Raw genomic sequence first — 22539 nt, forward strand, 5'->3', positions numbered from 1 at the left:
CAAATTTAGCAGGGGAATCAAAACGGATAAAGCCAATAATCTAACATGTACTCGCACAATCGTATTGTACTACTTACATTCCGTGTTGATTGCGTGTCATTAATGTATTACTGTCATTTTATAATAACCTTTTCATTTTGTAGTTGCCGATATGCTAGACTGTTCTGCAAAATGTAAGTGTTTTTATTAATAAAAAAAACCACGCCAACGAATTGCATACAAACTTCGTACTTAGCGAATACTGGCACAAGCAACAGTAGGAAGATCATCAACATTTGTACAGTAAAAATGTAAAACGACAACAGTCACAAATACAATACCCACAAACAACACAACAATAGGTATTTGCATTGATCAGATATACAGCGACAGAGAATAATCAATTAATCAACAAACATCCCAAAAACAAACTGCCAAAACCCGACGGAACTAGATAGAGCTTGTGTAATTAAATATAACTATATACAAAATAAAATCTCTAATTAAAGCCAGAAAAAAATGTTCCAAACAAGAAATCCTCTCCACAAAATTTCGAAAACGTATTAGAGATCCTACGGCTGGCTGGTGGTCCTTACAGCTTTTCGAAAGCCTGTATTCTGTTTTTGGTTGTGCCCGAACTGGCCTGCAAAATTATGGTGCTGTTATTTTTATAAAGTACAAAGCTGTACTGCAATAACGCCGCAGTGGACTGGTACCAGACAAGAGCATTACAAAACAGCGACCACAAACCTTTTGCAGTGTGTCAAATTTCTCTTTCCGCATTCCATTGATATTCACCGGTAAAAACGCGTTGAGATTTTCTTCTTTTTTGATTGTTTCCAGTTCATTTCGCAGATCATTTAACTGCGTTTGTAAATGCCGGCTTTTCTCCAAATAATCCATTCTACAACAAAAACACCGGGTATATTAACATTTAACATCACTTCAAACGGTTTTCCGCTTTACAAAAATCTGCTGCGAAGTGCATGAAACGCAATAAAAACTGGACATCGCTACAATAGTTTATGTCTGACCCGAATTTAGAGCTAATTCACATCAAAATGTCGGCCGCAAAATTCGATTACTCGGGGTCCGGAATATTAAGGCGCACGGCACGGCCTTTTCATTAATTTCAAGAATTATCGCAGTATAATGGCCATAGAATAACGCCCGCCATTCTCTGAACTTGACTGCAATTAAATTTACCGCTGAAATTAATTCCCATATGAAAATACAAAAAACATTATATTTTTTTAAAATATTAACGCGCTTGCCTTTTTTCATTATCTGGCGGGCTACTGCCCGTTAAATTTAAAATGAAACATAAAGTGTTTTCTTAAGAGTGCTTAATTTAAAGCAGTCTTCATAACAAACATACAAAGTTTAGCAAACAATTTATGGGGTAAATTGAAATGGAATAAACCATGTATAAATAACCAAACTGAATTTCATCCAAACAAAAAACGATCCTGACTAACAATAGACTTTCCCTTCAAAACGATTTCTCGACCAAACTTATTCCGACCTCCGAAGCACACCGAAATTTCTGAATGCATGTAATTATGTTTATTCATATACAGAAAACAAAATGAATACAACTTTTCGATTACACTCACTTTTCGCGTTCAATTTCGTGGGAGAGCTGCTCAATATTACTAGTGGAGCCTAACCGTCCGTGCTCATAATCCGGAACTTCCGGATGTTGTTCGATAGGGCGAAAGTATACCGGCGAGCGTGACACTTCCAGCAGACGATTACAGGCGATTTTCTCCATCATGCGCGCCTTGTTGAGCTCCGCCCGGACGCTTTCCGCTTCGTGCACGCGCCGCTCGGCTTCCTCCACCATTTTCGCGGTTAGCAGCTGCGCTTCACGCACTTTCCCTTCCATGGCCACCTTCTCTTCTTCCGTACGCGAAACGGCTTTTTGCAGCTGTTCAATCTGGATTTCGGCGTCGAGGGCTTTCCGGTTGAGCAAAGCAGCTTCTTCCTCGCAAACGGAAGCTTTTTTGGCTAAAACCTCGCATTCTTCTTGGCATCGACGCTGTAAAAAAACCACGATTGTCTGGACACTCTGAAAAACTGCTACAAAGACTGCCAGAAAAATAGCCAATTTACATATGTAGCACACGATTGATCAATAAAACAAATTAAAACATCAGTCTTAGCCAAGTAATACCTACAAGCTGTTCAGCCCTGTAAATACAAATAAAGTTCCGAAAAATAAATTACTTATACACAAATTCTTAAATTATTTCTTGAGCTCCTAATACAACAAAATGACACAAAAGGCATGCATTCGGTGATGTATCAATCAAGTAACTGTTTAATTCAAGGTTCAATTTCCTAAAAAAACATTTGCAGCTTTCGGAAATTTATTAAAAGGCTAAAATTATGTGCCGATTGACCATAACCATACTCTTTTGCTGGTTATGGAAGAAAATTCTCATACTCTGTTTTATACTCTTAGAAATGTATTCCACAACCACCTAGCTTTTTTTAAAAAACCTGCCGCCACAAACTGCAGTTTGTTCAGAGAAGACTGCACTCGTACCATTTCTTCATTGGCCATGCCGATTTCTTCTTGCATCTGCAAGACTTGTCGCTGCAGTTCTAGTTTTTCTCTTTGTAATTCCTCGCGTAACTGCCGTTCCCGCAGAAATTTCTGCCGTTCAATATAGCGTCGGGTTTTCTCTTCTTTAGCCTGCAGTTTCATCTGCTGCACTTCAATGGAATCGGGTTGTCGCCGACGTAGATAGAGTTCATGGTTGCCCATACACAAGTCCAGCATAATTTTATTCAGTTTCAGATCATGGGAATAAAATGAGAAATGCTCGCCTTTCTTCACCGGTCGTATGATAAACTGCAAAATAGGCAAATATAAGGGGAATAAGGGATGGGAAATCTGAGGGAAGTATAAGGGAAAATATAAGGGAAAACTGAGACTAGCGTGCTTGTACTAGCAAATCAGAAGCAATTCAAAACGTTCTTGGTTGCACCAATAATGACGTGTTTTATTAAATCGCTCCGTTCTGGGCACTTTAACTCTCTCCTACCCGGCGTAAAAAAAGATTCTATGCATTAGTATAGAAGTATGCTTATTAGGGAGCATAAAGTTGCCATAAACCTCCACTACGCAACAGGGCGCACATAAGTACTGAGCCGAAAACAATTCTGTCGCGCCGCTAATCTACAAACTGCTCACACCAAAACAACGAAACTCCAACATTTCATTGCACACTCCATTCAAACCGTACTTCCTTAATTTCAGTCTTAAATGAATGACAGGGAAGTACTTAGTCAGGATTATTACAATTTACAAAGCACATAAACAAAATGAAACAATCAAGGAGAATCAAAAATAAAATAACTGTCTGCATAATATTACTAAACCTTAGTAATATTATGCTTAGTAATATTAGTTTAGTAATATTATGCTGTCTGCCATACCTTCGTGTCTTCATACGAGACATTTTTAATATCCGACCAGGGGAACATTATCCGGGGTTTGCGCCGGTCATGTTTTTCATAGATATTCAGACCAAATGCTGTGACACCCAAGTCTACTTTGGAGTCTTTCTTGTTCTACAATCACAAGCTTGAAATCACTTTACTAAATTCTGATAACTTGCAGGTAACTCATGGTGCTATAAACAATCAATTTAACAACAATTAAAAAAATACAAACGCTCAAGCTAAAATGCGTCAAACGAATAAACGGTAGCATCATGTTTAGTCTGACAATTCACCGGTTCCCGGAAACATTTACTTTACCGAAATTTCAAAATAGGTGACACCGAACATCTCCAGATTCTGAGCAACTTTCAGATACTCTAGTTCCGCTTCCGTTCGGGACAGACCGCGGTGCTCGGACTGCCACTGCCGGATACGATTCTGCCATAATTCGCGCGATACCAACTGCGAATGGAATACATGTTGGGCAATGAGGTTCTCCATGGCGAACGCGTTCTGCTGCTCCATGGTCACTTCGTCAGCGTCACCCCACTATTGAAACACCGGCGGTTAAAATTCTGTCGAGTCATATTTCCCTCGCTAGTTCAATATTAAAGTGTTTTATAAATTGCGAATGTTTAAATTATTCAATTAACCTGACTAATCATGACCGAAAGCTTCTTAGTTTAATATTTTACGTATGCCGAGTGCGAACGACGAGTGCGAACTGGTACGTAATAACAAGAAAAACCGCAAAGTTCAGTTTCTCATGCAATCATTGCGCACTGTTTTCGTCCTACGATCTGCATAAAAATAAACGCATAAAAACGATTCCTTCATGGACAAAACAAAGATATTATTACAAGATCGTGTGAAATGTCAGAAATGAGCCAATATATAACACAGATTGCGCAGTAAGGCCGATAGGATTCCAATATTATGTAATGACGACGCCACAACACTACGTCAAATTATCAGCTGCAGCGCCGATTAAAACTTGACTCCGGATATTTTATCCACCGCTATTCGCATGCAGACAGAGTTATTGTTGAACATCGATAGTTTTTCCTGTACAGGTAGTTTACAGTACACGAATACACCGATCGCAGCAGTTAATCCAGCAGATGGTCGTACCTTAGCCTGGACATCGTACGAGGCCAGCAGAATGGCCTCTTCCGGTGGACAGGAAATATGTCCCGTCAGGATATCGTTGCGCACTTGTAGGAAGAATAAATGCTGCGTAATATCCTGGATGAGCTCTTCCGACACGTCCTCCGGATAGAAGCGCACCATCAGATGAAAGGTCCAGTGCCCGTTTTGTGGGAGCTTCTGCTTCATGAGCTGCAAAATACAGATACAGAGTATTCTTAACTTACTTCTGTACATAGTATTCTTAACTTACTTCACTGCCTTTGTCATTACAGTCAAAACAGAGAATTACGATTGAATATTTTTAAAAAAATTCCAAAAAATTCATAATAAGATACGATCATATGTACAATATATTCCTAGAAAACTCTCAAAAATAACAAGAAAAAGGCCACTAAATATTTTGAACGAGTGCGAACTGGTACGTAATAACAAGAAAAACCGCAAAGTACCAACAGTATGCCGTTCGTCCAACTGGTGGTGCCAAATAAATTGTATGTAATGTTGGAATTGTACAAATAAATTTCAAAAGGAGCGGAAGGGCAAAAATCGTCAAATTAATGAGGCAATAAATTCAGAATTTATCATTAAAGGTCGAAGGAAAAACATTACGAGTACATTGCCATTACAAATGGTTACATCGATTCAGTTTCAAAAACTGCACAAAAATAACAACTTCTCATTTTTGCCTTTACCGGTTTCTTTGGCTTGAGCCAGGTCAAAAATCCTTGTGCATCATAATACTGCAGTCCAAAATACCAGGTTTCGCGCAAACCGATGGCACGGCACACCAGCTCGAAGAGATCCTTTCCGGTTGCAGTTTTCTGGGAATATACAAATAACAAGTTACAAGTAATTAAGAAAGTTATAAGTAGTACCTAGTAGTAGTACTCGTATGTCGTAATGGCCAAGCAATTTACAGATTAATCAGGTATGAATCGTACGATAAAGAACGGTACCAGTATAAAACTTGTACAGTTGCACGCCAGCCAATATTTATATTTTTCACAGCTGTTTTCTAAATATAGATGAGACAGGACCGAAAAAAGCTTACAGAAACTGTAAATTCCAGTTCTGCATCCATTGTAACAACGCGAACTCCCAGGGAATTCTTGTCCATAGTGCGAAATGTCCGTGCCATTTTAGAGAATTCATCCAGATATTAAATAAGACCGACTTCAACCAATCGTCAACAGCGGTCCCATAGAATAAAGCAAAAAAGTTTTCAACAACACATCCAGTTTCACGGAGATATCATGTCCAAATCGTAAATGCAAACGTTCCGCCACATTAAATATTATCATTCCTTGGTACAGTTGGTAGGATAAAAATATAAAATTCAAAGAGAAAAAACAAAATCGCTAACGCGATCTGCGGAAAGAAACATCCACACAATTTACAGAATCAAAAACTGGAACAGTTCAACTTTCAAACTCCAAAATACATCTTAAAAATTTTTAAAGAAACAAAAAGAACAATTTTATCAGAAAACTGCAAAAATCTGCAAAATGGGAAGTTTGATTTTTTTCAAAAGCAGCAGCAACACTCAACAGGTGGCGAAAACTTTGACGACGTCAAAAGTTGCATTGATAGCAAACCGCATGTGCGCAATTGCCATTTAGACGTTGCGCCTGGCACCACCAGTTGGACGAACGGCATACCATGTGCATGCATTCTCCCGCTCTTACCCCCTCCACCCTTACTGAGCATGTCCGTTTCGCTACGAGACGTTCGATTTTACAGACAGCTGGATGCCAAAATCATTCTTGGCTTTTTTAACTGTGATTTTTCTTTCACCGCGCGCGTGATTATGATTTAAGGAGATCTACCTCTTACCTGTAAGCCAGCTGCTTAGGAACATGGCCCAGTACGACGACGGACCCAGTTGCTCCTACAGCACGGGCTACCCCTCGTCGTCCTCCTCCATCTCCGCCAGCCCCATGAGTACGACGGATCCCGACGCGCTGGCCAAGCTGCAGAAAATCGAAGTGGAAATTGAGAGATGTCTGGATAAGTTTTCGGAACGCGACAAGCGCAAACGCGCCGTGCTGTTCTGTGAGCTGCACGATCTGATCACGACCGCCACGGATCTGCGAGTGAACCATCTCATGTGGAACCCCCTGACGGCCGTGCGGACCGCCAGTCCCAAGCGGAAAGCGGAGCCCGTGGACTGGGGCCGGGCTAATCGGAGTATGTTCCGTGATCATGCGGAGGCCATGAAGAAGAAACCAAAGATGGCGCAGCGTGCGCCGCGACGCGGGAAGCAGACGAAGAACGGGACGGACGCGGCGAAGCCTGCAGAGGCGAAACCCAAACGGGCGAAAAAGGCAGCCAAGGCTCCAGGTACTGGCAAAGCCGTAATAATTATTAATTATAAAATATTATGTAATGTACACTTTGCAGAGGCAATGCATCATGATGCTCTGATATGATGCGCTTTTATTCCTGATCGAGATTTGCATGTTTAGGATTTTTAAATGATTGTAGCTCTTAAATCTGAGATTAAAATTTTAATTACCGTATTATAAAAAAGGGAAGACAAGAGGTCTGTGTTCTTTCAGGGTTTTTTTAAACAGCGTTTTAAGTTGAACGTTTTAGTGGAGCTGTTGTTGTTGAAATGCCACAGCCGTAGTACTTTGCCTTTTAACCCAAGAAAAGACAGAAATTTTAGAAGCTTTCTGTGTGAACTTTGAGTTTGGCTATTACGTAATGACAGAAATCTTGCCAAGCACCGAAGCACGGCCCCATTACTGCTGACTCGCTTGTTATATGGACGGCTGTAAATTGTAACTAGTTGCCTAAGGTCTTAAAATCGTCTCTTATTAAGATAATAATAATGAAAAAGTTTTCGTTCACGAGTGTGCCACATTGCTGTACCGAATTAATAATAGCTGTACCGAATTAATAGAAAACGTAAAATCAATAAAAATAGTTAACGAGATACGAATGCATGCTGCCGCCATGCTCGTACTTCAAATTGTAAATATACCTGTATACTATATAATTATATGTACACTGTACAGTACATTGTACGTATCTGTACAAGTACATACCTCATAGTGCATATTCTGAATGGCGCTAGTTTATTATTATTTATTATTACTATTATTACTACTGGAGGTATAAACTAACTTTTTAGGTATAAGTTATTGTAACTAAATTCTAAACATTTACCTATTTGTGTACCTGAATATAATTATGTGCGATTTTTACCATAGCAAATAACAGTTTATTTGCCCACGACATCCCAAATCGGAATTTCTTATGAAATTATTATTATTGTTATTATTTCGTATGAAATTATTATCACTGGTTGCTGAGGTGCAAATTTTCCTTACGTTGTCCTAAAACCGTCACGATTACTCGTATTACTGCATGGCTGCACTGATAATTTATTAATGTATTTTATTGATTTGTGGGGATGAACGCCGCTGAAATTTACTAACAAAAAAATTATTAAACAAAAATTGTGTTTCTAAGACGTGCAACGTGCATTGCATTGATTTTGCTGATTTTTTGTACTTTTTTCACAGCTCGGGCGCCTTCCATCATCGAGATCCCCGTCGTGCCGGACGTGCCGCCGCCAGCATCGTCACCGACAAAACGCGGGCGCCCGAAGAAAGTACCGCCTCCTCCGGCGCCGGTGCCGCCTCTTAATGTCGCCCCATCCACCGTAGTCGCTGCCGGCACAGCGGGGACCGGCGTGGTGGGCCTCATGGATATTGCGCTGTTGAATACGTTCGCCCAGAATGGACCCATCGCCAATGGAACGGCGAAACTGCAACCGGTAGGCGTCCATCAGCGGCGCCGCACCAAGAAGGTGCCCTTTGAATCGGATGAGCCTTCGGATGCTGCACCTGCACCAAAGAAGAAGAAAGCCAAGATTGAGGAGCCCGTGTACTGTATCTGCCGAATGCCGTCCAGTGGTAAAATGGTGCTCTGCGATAATGCCCACTGTGAGCTGAAGTGGTTCCATTTCACCTGTCTGCGGATGCGTAAAACCCCGCCCGGGAAGTGGTATTGCCCCAGCTGTCGTCAGGAGGGGGATCCGTCGACGTTGAAGGTACAGGCGTAACGAGATCTCCGCGTTGAGCACAGTGTCGTTTGGATTCTATTGGTCTCGTTCTGTAAGTATTCTGTTGACTAAAGAGGATTGCTTCAGTGTTTTTGTTTTGTAACGGCATTCCAGATTGCGATTGAGATATTTAGTGTGTTTGTTTTCGCCGTAAATGCATTTTGGAACGATTATTACGTGTAGTCAAATATCTCTTGTTGGAAAAGGGGTTTATTCTGTAACGGTTGTATTACTTTGAACCGCTCTGGATAGAAAAGAAAATGATTGGAATTTAGCTTTGTATGTATACAATAAAAATGACGTACTTATATGTGACTTAGGTTCATTCGTAGGTTGATTGAAATTTGAAAACAAGCAAAATGATACTCGAAAACTGCTGCATTGCTTATTAAGTTGCGTAGTCACTGCACACTCGCCCCGCTAAGCTAACAATAATTATTGTGTTTTTGATCGGAAATGACGAAGTATGCGTTTGATGTCAGAATGATGTTGACTTAACGACCTGTACAAATAAGCGGTAAATGTCACGTACTTGGTCCTATTGGAATCTATCGGAATCGCTTTCAGATCTTCGCATTTCGGGTAACACGCGGGCGTTCGTATAATAAAAGCACAGGCCTTCGATTCGATATTCATGCTATCGAATAATAATATTTAATATGTAACGTGAGAGCCAAAAACATAATACGATCGACGTGTAATTAAACGGCATCAGAAACTGTCTAGGTATACATAGTTATTCGGAGCGTTGGCTTGGATCCTGATCCCCTTTGCTCCAGAACACTAATGCGAATAAAGACCATGAAAACACTGGATAGTTCGGATGACCAGTATGCATATCGCACGTACAAAATATTTGCATGGCAAGAACGATGCCTGAAGCTATTTGGTATTCTTTACAATCCCAAAGAAAATCGGTTAACATTTTCGAAGATCTACAGTTACCTCATGGTTATCTTTCTCCTGGCTGGAGGAGTGTTTTGTGCGACGCTCTACATCGTCTACGTCGTGTGGGTGATGGTCACCACGGATGCCAAGAATCCGTTCCTCCGCATGTTGGCATACATCCCCTACGCGTTCGTTAATATCCGGGCGGTGTACGTGGTGTTCGTCTGCTGGAGGAAATGTCGTTGGTGGTTCCGCTTTCAGCAGCGGGCCAGCGTAATCCTCAGCTGTCATTCGCGACCCGATTCGCTGTCACGGCAGATGCGCCAATGGCAGCGGCGGTCGGTCGTCGCTGGTATCGGGTCGTTTCTGGCCGTGCTGGCTTTCGAAGTTGCCGATTGGCTGCGCTGGTTCGATCAGGATCCACGACACTGGGATATGTCCTATACCAATGCCCTGGAACCGCTTCCGATATGGTATCCTGTGTGGTTATACATAGTCATCTGGAATGTGTTTTGTGCATTTTCTTACTTTTTATCACAACAGCTGTATATTAGTCTGGTGTTGTACGGGTGTATTTCTAAAGCATTACTGAGCGATATCAAAACAAATCTCAGGGCGGAAAGTAAAGAATTTAATTCCGATAAGATGTCATCACCTCTAAAATGTGTCGCCGGGACAGCGGACGCTGATTATACTAGCCTTTATGAGCGAATAAAAAAATCGAAGATGCGCTATATGGACATCTTGACCTTTTCACATGACCTGAATCATACTTATGGGAACGCCCTGTTTGTCATTTACGGGATGGATTTGATAACGGTATGCGGTTTTGTTGCGGCTGTTGTGGCGAATGAGGAGCGATTTTTATCGGCATATTTGGCTAATGCCATAAGTGTCGTGGTGTTTGGTGCGTACCTCTGTTGTTTGATACCGATGGTCGGAGCGTACGAAGAGGTTTGTCGATCAAACTGGATGTCGCAATGCTTCTCGTGTTTCTCGTCATGGGACATGAATATGCATTGTCTGCCGTAGTAAAATATCAATGGTTCTTGCAGACCGTAAAAGTCAATTTTGCCCTGCACAAGCTCATGGAGCAGTTGCAGTCCGTTTTTGGAGCGTTTGCTTACCAAGTACGTACTGAACACACACCATGAGTGGCCCGTCGCCTACGCTGATCACCAAATTTGGTTTGTACATTGTGCGGTTTTCGTAGAAAGAGGGACTGGAGTCATATGTTGCACATTTCATTACCCTGATCCGAGATCAGCCAGTAGTTTTCAGTGGAGCCGAGCTGTTCCACGTAACCAGAAGTTTCCTTGCCGGCGTAAGTGACCTCGAGATTTTTGTTATCATTTCCCTAGGCCGACAATACCTGGCGTGAGCAATGCTATGAAAATTTGATTGACACTGTTCTTGCAGACGATTACATTTGTTATTTCCTCTGCCATTGTGCTTCGTGAGGTTATGCAACGAACCGAAGACAACCATCAAGTTCTCGCGACCTGCAATCCTGTTAATACCACTGCGGCCCTCCTAGCGTCTGCAGCGAACTCATCTTGGCTTACTGATTTTTGTACTAACTCCAATCATACAGCAATCTGAAAATTTCTTAATTTTTATAGTTACAAAACTTTTGTGTCCACAATGCGATTCTGTACCTCAATGCCGTTTGTACCGTAATTTAATTTAATAACCACACGTGCGTCGTGCGGTACGTACGTGTATCTGTATTTTAACGAATTCGAGTTAAAATACAGTAATGGCTGCACTTTACCATAACAGTAATAGGTAATTATCACAGACAGTTGCGGCTGGTTTGCTATTGAAACCATATATTTGAAAAACACTCAACTGGCAGCGTTAGAAAGTTGTAATTTATAAAATTTAAACAGAGTGCAAGGTCACTCGTTCCCTTAAGGCCAGGCATTGTGTGTCAAAGACGCTCTTCGTGTCCATCGTCCGAATATCCACTGTTGCGCCTTCCTTGTGACCTTATCGATATCGGTGTGTGATTTTCAGATGGGGGTGTCTGAGGCAGATTCCGCACGTTCAGTTGCATCGGCGCCGGCGGAGCGAGATATTTCACGGATACGGCGTTCGGTCCGGTGCTACCGGACAGTGAGCGGCGTGTAGAGATGTTGCCGTCGGAAGATGAATGGCGCAGTGCTACTGGAGTTCGCATTGGAGATGGCTGACAGCAGCGATCCTGGACGCATTTATCATCCGAATCTGGACAGGTGATACCACAAAATGCCGGGTCTAATCTGATGTTGTCTTGGTAATTGCTGCCCACCTGCAAATAAATTCGTTAAAAGCAACAGAGAACTGTACATAAAAGCGGCAGATAGGAAAGAGAGAAACAGACATCGTCAAATTCCGGCTGTATTGTGGTAGAATGGATTCCTTCGTTGTGGAAAAATTGTTTAATGCGGTTCGCCGCACGCTGGTATTCCTGGTAATCCCGACACCAGATATGTGCAGATGCGACAATCTTGCTGCCGGCTAATTGCCAAATATGCAATTCGTGTACAGCAAGAACACCATCAACCTGATCACAAACATAAAATCATTTATTACAACCTTAGTGAAAACTTACAGATAAGTAACAGCATTGCATTTAATGTTTAGCCTATCGGGTGCATAGTTAAATAAACTGTTACCTTTTCTAAGCGTGCTTTGACATCCTTCGCCTTCATATGCAGTGGAACGGTTTGCAACAGAATTAGTGCCGATGACCGAACTAAGAGTAAGAAAGTAAAAATACTTTAAAAACAGATATGCGCATATTACCACACCTTTAATTTGCCAAAATGAATTATTTTAAGAACGCAAAGTACGAGTGCTTACGTAATGGAATCGTCATGGACAGGATGACTATCACGCTGACTAAACTGCAATCAGGCAACCTCATTATTAGTGTATATTAGGTTATCAGTTATCGCCTATCGCAGTGTTCGACTAATTGTTAACTATGCCAGCATCATCTCGCAGTACCTCAGTGCGGGGTCAATGTAGTGTCGGTAATCCCAGTCAGTCAGCCAGATGACCAAAGCGGCAACCATGACGATCACCGATCCCAGTGCATCACCGGCAACATGCAAGAAAACACCATGCATGTTCATCTGTGATCCACTTTTTCCTTTCCCTTCAAAAGATTTGGTAATCTTTATCATACACTTCAGAATTACGGATGCAATACAGTGTATAAAATACCATTGGGCTTCTTGTCTGAATGATCGTGGTGATGGTCATGACCGTGGCCGTGGTGGTGGCCATGGTCGTGGTGACTCTGGTCATGTGCGACCGCAACTGTCGTAGTTTGACCATCGGACTGAACCATTAAATCTTCGGTGTGAATGTCCCCATCCGTATGACTGTGAATGTGCGAGTGACCATGTCCATGATGATCATGATCTGCAATAATTCGTTTACTTAGACTCCACATTGTGCAAACCAGAACCAGTAGCACCGCACAGCATTAAAATTATTTTCTGAATAAGTAGCTTCAAATATTATTATGAATTCTGCTCAACGTCCACTCATCTCGATATATCGCGATACATAAACGTACATCTGGATATATCGACGCAGCCACAAGACTAATGCGCTTCATTATTTAAAAATTAGCATTATAACTAAAAAGCTCTAATGGTAAGCAGCAGTACTTTAATTGTGAACATGTCCATATACAGCCGCAGTGCACGCCGCACTGCACGGCATAGTAGCTGCTTGATCATTGTATGTTGCAAACCATAATAATGTTTTATTAATTTTGGTGTTACTACAATACATACTTATCACCATATGTATCTGTAGAGAGTTTTTTTCGTGTTGAATATAAATTGCATTCAAATACAACATATATGTTCTTTGATCAAGTACAACACATGCAATATGCACAGTATATGCATTCCGGCAGCGGGAAATCTTAAGGAAATGAGCTACATTTCCATAACGCTTGGAGATGACGTAATATTTACCGGCAAGTTAAACAGAACTCCCCGCTCACTGAAACTTCAGGTACCGTACACAGAAGCAGTTTATAGGTTAACTACTGTATAAGGACCATTTGTTATCTAACGGCTTACTATAAAAACTATGAGACATATTTGTATTGTGCTTGTGTTTTGCTCTGTCCTACCGTGAAATAGGACCAATCCGATAAGATTAACGGCCAATCCGACTCCGCCCACGATGAGTACCAATTCTGGGTTCTCGACCTTAACATCCTCCGTAAATCGCTGGATGGCTTCAATAAAGATGGAGAAACACAGCGCACACAAAAACACCGCATTAACTAATGCTCCCAGGACTTCCATTCTGGCCCAACCAAATGTATTTTTCTCCGATGTTTTCTTGGCAATCTGTGTTACGTAAGAAGGTAAACCAAAACATCACGGGAACAGTTTCTCCAAGAGTATAATTTTTGAAATTTACCCGCACGGAAAAAAGCCCAACAACCAACGCCATAACATCGGATAACATGTGAAAAGAATCGGCAACTAGTGCCATGGAATTCGTGGCGTATCCGACAACTAATTCCACCAGGAAGAATCCGCCGGTTAACACCAACATGGCCGAAATTCTTACTGATTTTCCGAATTTCATTTTAGCCGGATTCTGGTAAGTTTATCAAATCAAAATCGGCACTCGTATATGACTTCCAGATTGTAACTTGCAAAAACACGCGGGTGACGATTGTGATTGAATCGACCAGGTAAAGATTTCCGTAAAGTCTCGTCTTGTAACACTTGTATGTATTTCGAGCTCTCTGTCATGCTGGATTAGGAAGCCTATACACTGAAATACATGTGTATGTTATCTTTTTATGAGTTTGACGAAATGTCTTGATAAGCGCTGATGTTTCCCATAAAACTTCCGTTATATGTTTATCTATGCAAAACAAGAAACGAAGAGTGCTGTGTTGTGGTGTATTTGTGAAGAGGTTAAATTCCAGGTGTTATCAGAAATATAGCTGATTGGATCAATCATTTGTAGCGGGCTTAATACATTATAGATATAGGTGAATAGCAACAGTATTGACATATCTACAGATCGGTCCTACCTTTTGACCGCGACGCAAAGTAGCTTTTTCGCTTGGTTACTTTGCTGGTTGATTTCCGTAGCATTGTCGCCACTGTAGAGTACGTACTCGAGTAACCAAATTGGGTAACAATTATAAGCATTTAGATTCGTTGAGTGTCAACTGTGTAGTTGTAAAACCACGACCCTTGACGGCTACAGTCACTGTCCTTAGAGACGACAGAGTAGACATTTTCCGGCCGCAAAATCGAGCAGTATACCTCTACCAGTTGTTTTTAAAACAAAACCATTTCACCGTATCAGCGCCAGTTAGCCAAAATTGCAATGCGGATCGATTCCGCACCTTTCATGCGACATGATCTGAGTCCTGCAGTGTACAGCCAAGTGTAGTATCGATATGCTTATTAGACATTAAAAGGGCTTCATGCAACAACCCTTGCAGTCGACGAGGTGTCCGAGTATATAATTATTTATAATACCGCAGTTATACAATACCGTTGTAGGATGCACAAAATGTCGACAAACGGGTTGCTGACGGTGGGCGCCCGCGGTGGACGCCGCCCGATCCCCGTCAGTATAAATGTGGCGAAATCTGTAGTCGTATCGGCACAAGGCTGGTTCTTGACCGTTACCTGGCTGGATCAGGGATGGGTGGCTGTTTCGCTGCAGGGGGACCATCGCTTTCATTCCTAAATAACTAACGGTGAACTCTCTTCGTTCTCGCGGCTCTGTTGTTGCTGCTTCGATATGGACAAGACCCTCCCGTGCAACTGCTCGTCTCCTGGACCGGGTCACTATGGCGCTATCGTATAGCTCGAAATCGGGCCTAATGAATGTATTGATACGATGTAGTCCACATTCGATCAACTCATCTGTTTGCTCTTGTGCAAAGAATTTACTAGATTACTAACGGTTTACTCATCCTGACGAAAAAAATTTGAAATTGGCTTATTACATACTGTCGAAGTATCTTCGGCAGACAGTTTAAGAAGCGAAGACGAGCGGGAAAGCTTTCTCTGTAGCTAATTTTAATCACTAATTCTGATTCTGTTTTAACCAATATTCCGTAAATCACAGTTGTTAAGACATCATCTACTGTTTCACGATGTGATAATGTCGGTTCTGACAATGAGACAGATACCGTACGCTAAACTGAAACGGTGCTGATTTAGTGGAGGCGCGCACAAAGCCGTCGATACCGCATTTAGCGCGACACTACCGGAATGTCGGCAAGTGGGTACCGCCGTTCGCTTCCGAAATCACATGTAGCAGTGGTGTAGACTGACAGCATCGGTCCTTGGCGCATTCAACATCGGAATCGGGACAGGGTAAACCGCAGAATGCCGGGTCTAGCTTAATATTGTTCTCGTAATTGTTGCCAACCTGTGAACGAAGTACGGTAGGTATTGTACATACAGTATACGTACATGTAGTTTGAAAACTGAATCGGGCACAGCATCAACAGTACCTCATTGAATTCTGCTTGAATTGTTGTAGAATGGATCCCTTCGTCGTGAAAAAACTGCTTGATGCGACTGGCTGCGCGCTGGTATTCCGGATAACTTCCACACCATACATGTGCGGATGCAACGATTTTATTTCCGGCCAACTGCCAAATATGCAGCTCGTGCACAGCAAGAACGCCGTCAAGCTACAAGCAAACCTTAAGTTGCACTTCGAGTTCCAGCGACAAACTCTTTTATGTCGACTACCTTTTCTAAACGTTCTTTGAGGTCCTTGGCTTTCATATGCAAGGGAACAGTCTGTAGCAAGATCAGAGAAGATGATCGCACTGCAAAGACGAAATGTTCTAGGTTAAATTAAAAGGAAGAGAAAATTTTGGGTTATTCGTACAAGCGTCGACCTGCTGATGGGTTTATGTAGCACAACAAAGAGCTCAAAAGTTCGCGAAGCGGTGTAGCTTACGCAACGGTATCGTCATGACCAGAATGACTACGACGGTAACCAAACTGTAATGCCATCAAATTATTGTTAGAATATGATCATGGTGTTGTCATGACGTGCTTCCCGTGCTTGGAGTACCTTAGTGCAGGATCGATATAATGCTTGTACTTCCAATCGGTAAGCCAGATGACCAGAGCGGCTATTATTACAACCACCGACCCCAGAGCATCACCGGCCACGTGCAGGAAAAGTCCATACATGTTCAGATGTGATCCACGTTTTGCTGTAAAAGAATGTCGTCCCTTGTATAAATAAATAATTAACTGATACTCGCTGTGATAGCTACCTACTTTTGGCTGGTTGCTTCTGTTTTACATTATTCGAAATACGCTGATTACTATCTGAGAATGGCGACTCAGGCGGAGTAGGAGATTCTTGATTATCTGGCTGGATCATCAGATCTTCGGTGTGAACGTCACCATCAGCATGGCTGTGAATGCCATGAGAGTGACCGTGGCCTTGATGCCCATGACCTGCAATATAACGCATAAAGTATACTTAATGATATCGATCTTAATCATGGTCGAAACTGCTTTCAGAATTTGCAGCTCGTGGATTAGCGTGGGGTAATGGTTATATTACATACTGGTAAAACTAGGATACACACTAATCTTGCTTGGTTTTCGATCTATCTTACCGTGAAACAGCACTAGACCAATAATATTGACGGCCAGTCCGACTGCGCCCACGATGAGTACAAGTTCTGGGCTTTCAACATCCACATCCTCCGTAAACCGATGTAGAGCTTCCAGAACGATGGAGAAACATAATGCACAGAGAAAAACCGCATTGATGAGCGCTCCTAAGACATCCATTCTGGCCCAGCCGAATGTATTTTTCTCCGATGTTTTCCTGGCAATCTGTGTACAAATACCCCGCACGTCAATTTAAGGACAAAAAAGGATAATAAATTGCCAGAGAATGGTTTTTCGTAGCTTACCCTCACGGATAGCAGGCCGACGGTCAATGCCATTACGTCCGATAACATGTGGAAGGAATTGGCAACCAGCGCCATGGAATTCGTGGCGTACCCCACAATCAACTCCACAAAGAACAATGAGCCGGTCAGCACCAGCATAGTCGAAATCCTCACCGTTTTTCCAAACTTCATAATGTTAACGTTTGAAAAACAGCTTTTCACAAGTCACCGGGTGTTGATTATCTTGCTACTGAAGGCAAGTTGCAACCTGTGATCACGCAGTTTCTTCAATTTTTACATCGAAAAAGTTTGTTAAAGCCCACGCGGCGGTACATATGATACCAGGCATCTGTACCGGCCGGTATGCCCCAGGGCTCTCGAGGTGTGCCAAATTCGGCATGTATCGATGTTCATCCAATCGCTACCGCTTTAATATATGCTATGATTACTGTGTAATATTTCGACAGTTATGCACAGTATAGCGGCAGTTACCGCCGAGTTTTTTTCCTACTTGCATAGCAGTATAGGCATAAATTATTACAGGTAGGGCATTCTGCACAATTTAATACAGTGTACACGTGCAAACTTGCCATCAGACTTAGAGTACAAACACGTGCAGATAAATTGATGAACACAGACCGACATAAATTATAGTCAAAAAGAGGGAGGTATTTCTTAAATTTATCACGCTATTTCCTGTCCAAAGGCCAACCAGTCTGCGGATGCATTAAACGCAAATGCTAGTATTTCACATGACCGAAGAGAAAATGCTTCACTGTGTCGTAGTGTTTTATTTACTACTGTATTCGCTCGCACATCTTGAACCACAGAGTCTGTGTACGGGAAAAACGCGCATTCAATATACACACTCTAACCGGGCCAAATGCGCGATTCGCGATTTGATAAATTTCTGATGTCTTTGCAACATCTGCTCTGGAGAACTTCTTGAATATTAAAAAAAATTAGAGCTCTAAGAATTTTTAATCATGCTTATGCTCGAAAGCAGCCATTAACATACAGCTTTGCCGTAAGCACGAGTTACAAACTGATTTGTTGTGGTTTTTGGGGTGCCCCTGGAGGGGGAGGGGTACGTTCAGCGTCAACATTCTTGATGGCGATGAACCACAGACAATTCGAGCTTTCAGCTAGAGAACCTTTTTTTCCAGAGTGAACTGCCATTTAAATGAAAAGTCTTGATTTATTGGATAAATTCACAAGAAGAACTGTTCATCTTGAAACCAAATGAGCAATATTTCGTAGTCGTGCATTTTGCCCGGTTAGAGTGTGTATACTGAATGCGTGTTTTTCCCGTACACACACTCTGTGGTTCAAGATGTGCGAGCGAATACAGTAATAGTCGTAGCAACTCACTTTTAAATACGAGTAATTTGACGATGCTGCCACACAGGGCGCAAAACGTACCGTACAATACAAAAACCACCGTATAACACGGTAAATTAAGTCGAATGTCTTCGAAAAATGTCGACAACTATCGCGGATTTTTAGATTTCTAAGAAACCAAAGTCACGCTATTAACCTAACGCGCGCTAAATCACGCAGATAATTACATAAGCAAAGAAAGAATAGGGATATTTACACAGACTAGACATAATAATCTTGCACAGCTCCCCCAGGTGGTGATCTGTTACGTACTGATGCAGGCTTTAAATGGAATCGAAAACTGCTTGAATAAGGATCTCGGGAAGATGGAGTTCGATAGCAATTTGAGTGACTGTCTCTCCTTTTGACTTCTTCTATTTAATTTGGTCTTTCTGTTTCTGGTCCAGAGCCTGGAGTAAAGGTCACTACATTACGGCTTACCATAGTGTTAGTCGGGAAGACATTGTTTCGTTATGATTAGTTGTAGTTGTAGTTGATCAGTAAATTTTTTAAAAATTCACGCGTCACGCTTACCTTTGGGCCTTTGCCGCCGCCGGAAGGTTTGCCTGTTTCGGTTCCAGCAAACTATAATACACAAAAAGCTTTTAAATAATTTAAACTAATGCTGCCACGTTATCAGATTTTCTCAATACAAATAGCGAAGGTCAACAAAGCTTTGTTTTGTAATGTTAGCAAATATAAATTTAGTTTTTATATGGAGTTCACAGTGACATTTTTCTAGCTATATAACGTAATTCCGAAAGATTTAGAGGCTATTCATCTTAAAACTGGAGTACCTACTTCTACTAGTTAAGTTTATAACTTACCACAAGAGCCAGAACGACGATGAAGAGAACAGAATATTTCATCAGATTCATGGTTGGGTAACTTGGGTTGCGGCAGACCTTGCAACTTGCAATAGAAGACTCAAAATTTTAGGAAGGGCTAATGGCACGGATTTTCAAAGCGGTCAATGCTCGCATTTTATACCCTAGCTTGGTAATGCTTGTTGTTTATTTTTATGCCCTGACAGTTGACAGCTGGGGGAATTTCGATGCTTCATTCATACTTTTATTAAGTATTCCCGGCGATTTGCTGTATAAGTTACAAAATTGGCATTGTTTCTACTAACAAACGATACACGAGGCTCTTTTGGGCGATTTGCAAGACAATGTTTTTCCATTCAATGCGCAAGTAAAACGCAGACGGCCAAGTGTGGCCCTAGGATGCTGAATCACTTTGTTTCTCGACGAACAACACTTAGAAACCCGTTATTAGTACTACTCGACACGCACTTTAAATGAGTTCTGTAACATAAAGTACCGGAAGTTCTGTAAAAGTGAATCTACCAATGGTACAGCACTGAATCTTATAGAGCGTTACAGAGCAACGAGACCATTAGCGTCAAACAGTGCCCAGTTACTGTAGCCGAATTTGCCAACAATTCATGTATTTTTCATTTCAATTTTGCAGCCGTTCCCTTTCTGTTTTTCTGACATTTCAAAGTTGTGGTATGTTGAAGAAATCAAATGACTAGTGAAAAAGCGAAAGACAACTTCGCACGGAAAGTACGGTGAGGTGGAATTTATCATTCCTCGCAGCTCTGCGCTGACGGCTATGGCGAAGTTGCCATCGATACAAATTCAAACATCATGAACCATGCACAGTCTTATTAGGCAGCTAAAAACAGTTAACAAGCAGAACTGGAATATTGTTTCAATAGAAACAATTAAATTCCCGCTGATTACGCCCTCAAAACTAAAAACAGGATTTTCGACGTACGGGGGCTGAGCATCCACATCAAAAAATAATTTTGACTTGGTAAAAGTACGAGTTCTGTATCGTAACGGAGCCAGGAGAGTTCCTTTTAGATACAGAACACTTTAACTCGGGCGTCCAATCAGAGATAAGGGGTGGTCACAAAATATTACAGAACTTCCGGCTCTGTATCTTACAGAACTCTTTTAAAGTGCGTGTCGAGTAGTACTATTGTTGCTTGGTTTTGGCAATATTTTAATGAACACGTTTAATCTCATTGGTTTTTGAAAAAAATTTTCATTTACAATAACATGTTTGCTAGACTAGTCGAAGTATGGTTCGAAAAATGCCGATTTTTAATAAAACTACAATACTATAGCTTATCGTTAATGTTGTTACTCAATAGCTATTTCGCATGCTAACCAGCATTTAAACGCGTATGTTGTTAGCTTATAACACGTCGTTGTACTTGTACATATCTATATACGCAAACCAACTATGTCCAGATCGCTTACAACCTGAGGCAGTTTTACTTCGCTGTTAATGTTATTTTGATAAGGGATGCAGCATTAAGAGGTAGTTTGATGACTCTGATCATCGATGCGGCCCAAACGCGCGGGAGAACGGTGAGGAGAACGGCACACCATCACTGTGGTACTACGAGGAGCCACTAGAGGCTATGCGCATGTGCTCCAAGTTATAAAAAATGCAGCATCTGTCAAGCGGAAGTCCGCGTGCAGTGCCAGCAACTTTCCCGGTCAAATTTTCAGGCAAACATTTTTGTGCAGAACGTGGATATCGTGGGTGAAAAGGACGCCGCGATAAAGATCCCGACGAGTATTAGGAGGTAGAAGATACTGCTAGAATAATAAACCAGCCGTGATTGTACTGTATTGTCACGGTGCAGGATAGCACAGTACAATGGCGGGTTTATAGTTGCTGATTTTGTCGGCGATTGGCGGAGGCCTGCAGGTTATGGAATGAAGCAGAAAGTGGATAGAGGCAGACTCATTTCTTGTCAGACCGACCTTCTCGATTTTGTGCATCGGCAGGAAATGGGTAGCCATACCTGTTCATCGTAGAAGGACAGTCAAACTTTCAAAGACATAACATGCAATATTAATGTCTCACAACATACGATTTCCGTAAGGCTAAAAGATGCCGGACCGGACTGCAATGGTGCACACCGTTGTAGTACTTATCTGTATTTCCTACTAAATCTTTCGTTTCGACGGAAACTACGTAACAATTCTGTGGTTTGCGGAAAAACCGAAGAAAGAGGAAACTTTTGCACGATACAATCATTATGATGTATAATTTCTATGCGTGTAGACGTTTTATGATCGTGCTTCCGAGTGTAATTCGAGCTCTTACTGCAGTTACAATGTGTAATTAGAAATAAAGAGAACCAAACGACATATCCGCATAAAACATCAATATCTTTCCCTGACGAAGCTCACAAGCTAGCAGCCGAAAGACCTTTCTTGCTAGCGAAACTGACATGCTGTTTTAGACATGCACATCCCATGTCTAAAACATTCATATCCCACTTGAGGCCCACGTCGAAGCTGCCGGTATTAGTCCACTTGTGTTTAACTTTATCCAGGCCTGACATGATGTACTCTGTACTCGCAATTTGCGAGCATTTCTTGGCATATCACAGAAGCGCTGAAGCATTAAACGTCGACGATGCTAACTCTTATGCGCAACGTACTTGCCAGCTCTGCTCGACCCATAAATTGCCAACACAGCAAACCCGGGAGGGAGGAGTCCAAAAACTGAGACAAGCTGAAACGACCCCAGCGAAATCAAGGGGTTAGAGAGGTCAGCACATGTCATCTACTACGATTGAGCATACAAGGGGGGATGTGTCAAGAAAACGTGACGGACTGCGACAAGGGAAAGGCGGAAAAAATCGAGACTCTCGGCGACT

The 22539-nt window shown here is 41.9% G+C and overlaps 5 protein-coding genes across 5 annotated transcripts; 2 read left to right on the forward strand and 3 right to left on the reverse strand.

Moving 5' to 3' along the window:
* Nucleotides 1-175: 175 nt before the first annotated feature.
* Nucleotides 176-6187, reverse strand: LOC129595822 (merlin-like). The gene is made up of 9 exons (XM_055492940.1): nucleotides 5633-6187; nucleotides 5274-5402; nucleotides 4564-4770; nucleotides 3751-3981; nucleotides 3427-3561; nucleotides 2531-2839; nucleotides 1596-2020; nucleotides 730-883; nucleotides 176-622 (listed from the first exon to the last, which is right to left on the reverse strand). The coding sequence occupies exons 1-9, from the start codon at nucleotides 5717-5719 to the stop codon at nucleotides 572-574; spliced, it is 1728 nt and encodes a 575-aa protein (XP_055348915.1). The 5' UTR covers nucleotides 5720-6187; the 3' UTR covers nucleotides 176-571.
* A 108-nt stretch (nucleotides 6188-6295) lies between these two features.
* Nucleotides 6296-8955, forward strand: LOC129595823 (chromodomain-helicase-DNA-binding protein 4-like). Its single transcript, XM_055492941.1, has 2 exons — nucleotides 6296-6921; nucleotides 8112-8955. The coding sequence occupies exons 1-2, from the start codon at nucleotides 6438-6440 to the stop codon at nucleotides 8651-8653; spliced, it is 1026 nt and encodes a 341-aa protein (XP_055348916.1). The 5' UTR covers nucleotides 6296-6437; the 3' UTR covers nucleotides 8654-8955.
* Nucleotides 8956-9622: 667 nt separating this feature from the next.
* Nucleotides 9623-11352, forward strand: LOC129595830 (uncharacterized). The gene is made up of 4 exons (XM_055492956.1): nucleotides 9623-10495; nucleotides 10597-10671; nucleotides 10755-10865; nucleotides 10961-11352. The coding sequence occupies exons 1-4, from the start codon at nucleotides 9671-9673 to the stop codon at nucleotides 11141-11143; spliced, it is 1194 nt and encodes a 397-aa protein (XP_055348931.1). The 5' UTR covers nucleotides 9623-9670; the 3' UTR covers nucleotides 11144-11352.
* On the reverse strand, nucleotides 11212-14388 carry LOC129595828 (uncharacterized). The gene is made up of 8 exons (XM_055492954.1): nucleotides 13979-14388; nucleotides 13683-13905; nucleotides 12755-12955; nucleotides 12536-12686; nucleotides 12389-12432; nucleotides 12202-12281; nucleotides 11907-12089; nucleotides 11212-11834 (listed from the first exon to the last, which is right to left on the reverse strand). The coding sequence occupies exons 1-8, from the start codon at nucleotides 14147-14149 to the stop codon at nucleotides 11475-11477; spliced, it is 1413 nt and encodes a 470-aa protein (XP_055348929.1). The 5' UTR covers nucleotides 14150-14388; the 3' UTR covers nucleotides 11212-11474.
* A 1207-nt stretch (nucleotides 14389-15595) lies between these two features.
* LOC129595829 (proton-coupled zinc antiporter SLC30A1-like) lies at nucleotides 15596-17783 on the reverse strand. Its single transcript, XM_055492955.1, has 8 exons — nucleotides 17490-17783; nucleotides 17187-17409; nucleotides 16840-17022; nucleotides 16628-16772; nucleotides 16511-16554; nucleotides 16297-16376; nucleotides 16053-16235; nucleotides 15596-15967 (listed from the first exon to the last, which is right to left on the reverse strand). Exons 1-8 carry the CDS (start codon nucleotides 17658-17660, stop codon nucleotides 15800-15802), a joined length of 1197 nt encoding a protein of 398 aa, XP_055348930.1. The 5' UTR covers nucleotides 17661-17783; the 3' UTR covers nucleotides 15596-15799.
* Between the last annotated feature and the right edge of the window lie 4756 nt (nucleotides 17784-22539).

This window comes from Paramacrobiotus metropolitanus, unplaced genomic scaffold (genome assembly GCF_019649055.1).
Source record: "Paramacrobiotus metropolitanus isolate TYO unplaced genomic scaffold, Prichtersi_v1.0 Parri_scaffold0000083, whole genome shotgun sequence".
In the NCBI taxonomy this organism is placed as follows: domain Eukaryota; kingdom Metazoa; phylum Tardigrada; class Eutardigrada; order Parachela; family Macrobiotidae; genus Paramacrobiotus; species Paramacrobiotus metropolitanus.